Below are 1,355 nucleotides of genomic sequence, written 5' to 3'. Positions count from 1 at the left end.
GAGAGAGAAAATTGTCTGGCAGCATAAATGCACCATTAATAATCTTACCTACTGTTACCTTTGACCTCTATTTATAGCTTTCCAGATGGNCCAAGGATTACCTTTTACTAATCACGGCCCAAGATTGGGCCCAATCGTCCTTAATCTTGTTTAGTATGATGTTGATTATTGGCTTGATATTTCCTTGTAGACCGTCCGTCCAAACCGCCCGGACGTTATTCCGTTGTTAATACGAGCTGCCTCGGTTATGGATTGGTAGGCTAACCGTTCGGGTGTCCTGTCCGAATTATGAGGCCGGGCGCCCTTCCTGGTACAGATACCATTGGTGATCTCCCAGCTGTGGGCAATGGAGCCTTAAAAGGAAACATGGAGGTATGTAAAATAGGAAAGATATGTCACATATTCCTCCACTCTTAAATTTTCATTCACTGTTTGCCTTTGTTTTATGTTGTGCAATATCAAAACGATCCTGTATCATGGTTTCTGTACGATAGGGTAACCAGACATATTGGAGTGATCGGTCACACCGGTAGTATGATCGGTCATACCCCTCTGACCAGCTCGGTTGAGCATCCCCAAACGAACGGCCAAGCTGAAGCCATGAATAAGGTTATCGTTCAAGAGTTAAAGAAAAAGCTAGGAGAAGCCAAGGGAGCATGGGTGGACGAGTTGCAACAAGTACTGTGGGGATATCGATGCTCCCCGCATAGTGCCACCGGAGAGTCGCCATTTAACCTTACTTATGGGTCGGATGCAATGTTACCGGTCGAGGTCGGAGAGAATGCATTACGAAGAAATATTGATAACTTGGAACAAAATGAAGAACACCTCAGGAGTAATCTTGATATTCTCCCCGAGAGGCGACATATGGCGGCCGTTCAACTCGAGGCCCACAAAAGACTCATTGCCCGACGTTACAACACCAAGGTTAAGCCTAGGCAGTTTATTGAGGGAGATTTGGTATGGAGACGAACGGGAGAGGCCAGGAAAGACCCTACGCATGGGAAACTATCAGCCAATTGGGAAGGCCCCTTCAAAATAAAGGAAAGTCTGCATAACGAAGCCTACTGGTTGGAAACCTTAAGTGGCAAAGTTGTTCCCAACACCTGGAACATTTCCCACTTGAAATTTTATTTTAGTTAATTTTCATGTAAGTATCCCATGAGGGACATCTTCTCTTGAATAAAGGCAATCTTTCCACTATTTTATAATTTTGAAATTCTGATCGGGTGATCCGAAGGGGGGAACGGGTGAAGTTAAATAATTAACTTCATTGTTTGTAAGTCAGATAATTGACTTCCGATCGGGTGATCTGAAGGAGGGAACGGGTGAAGTTAGATAATTAACTTCATTGT

The 1,355-nt window shown here is 44.2% G+C and overlaps 1 protein-coding gene across 1 annotated transcript in view; it reads left to right on the top strand.

The window, feature by feature from the left end:
• The first annotated feature begins 288 nt into the window (after positions 1-288).
• Positions 289-1,355, top strand: part of LOC111241954 (DNA (cytosine-5)-methyltransferase 1B-like) — an 11,742-nt gene continuing 10,675 nt past the window's right edge. The window contains exons 1-2 of the mRNA XM_022782738.1: positions 289-372; positions 457-480. Coding sequence (XP_022638459.1) covers positions 289-372; positions 457-480 — 108 coding nt within the window. The remainder of the gene's footprint in view (positions 373-456; positions 481-1,355) is intronic.

Source organism: Vigna radiata, chromosome 7 (assembly GCF_000741045.1).
Source record: "Vigna radiata var. radiata cultivar VC1973A chromosome 7, Vradiata_ver6, whole genome shotgun sequence".
Classification (NCBI taxonomy): domain Eukaryota; kingdom Viridiplantae; phylum Streptophyta; class Magnoliopsida; order Fabales; family Fabaceae; genus Vigna; species Vigna radiata.
This window is presented reverse-complemented; position numbering and strand designations above follow the sequence as displayed.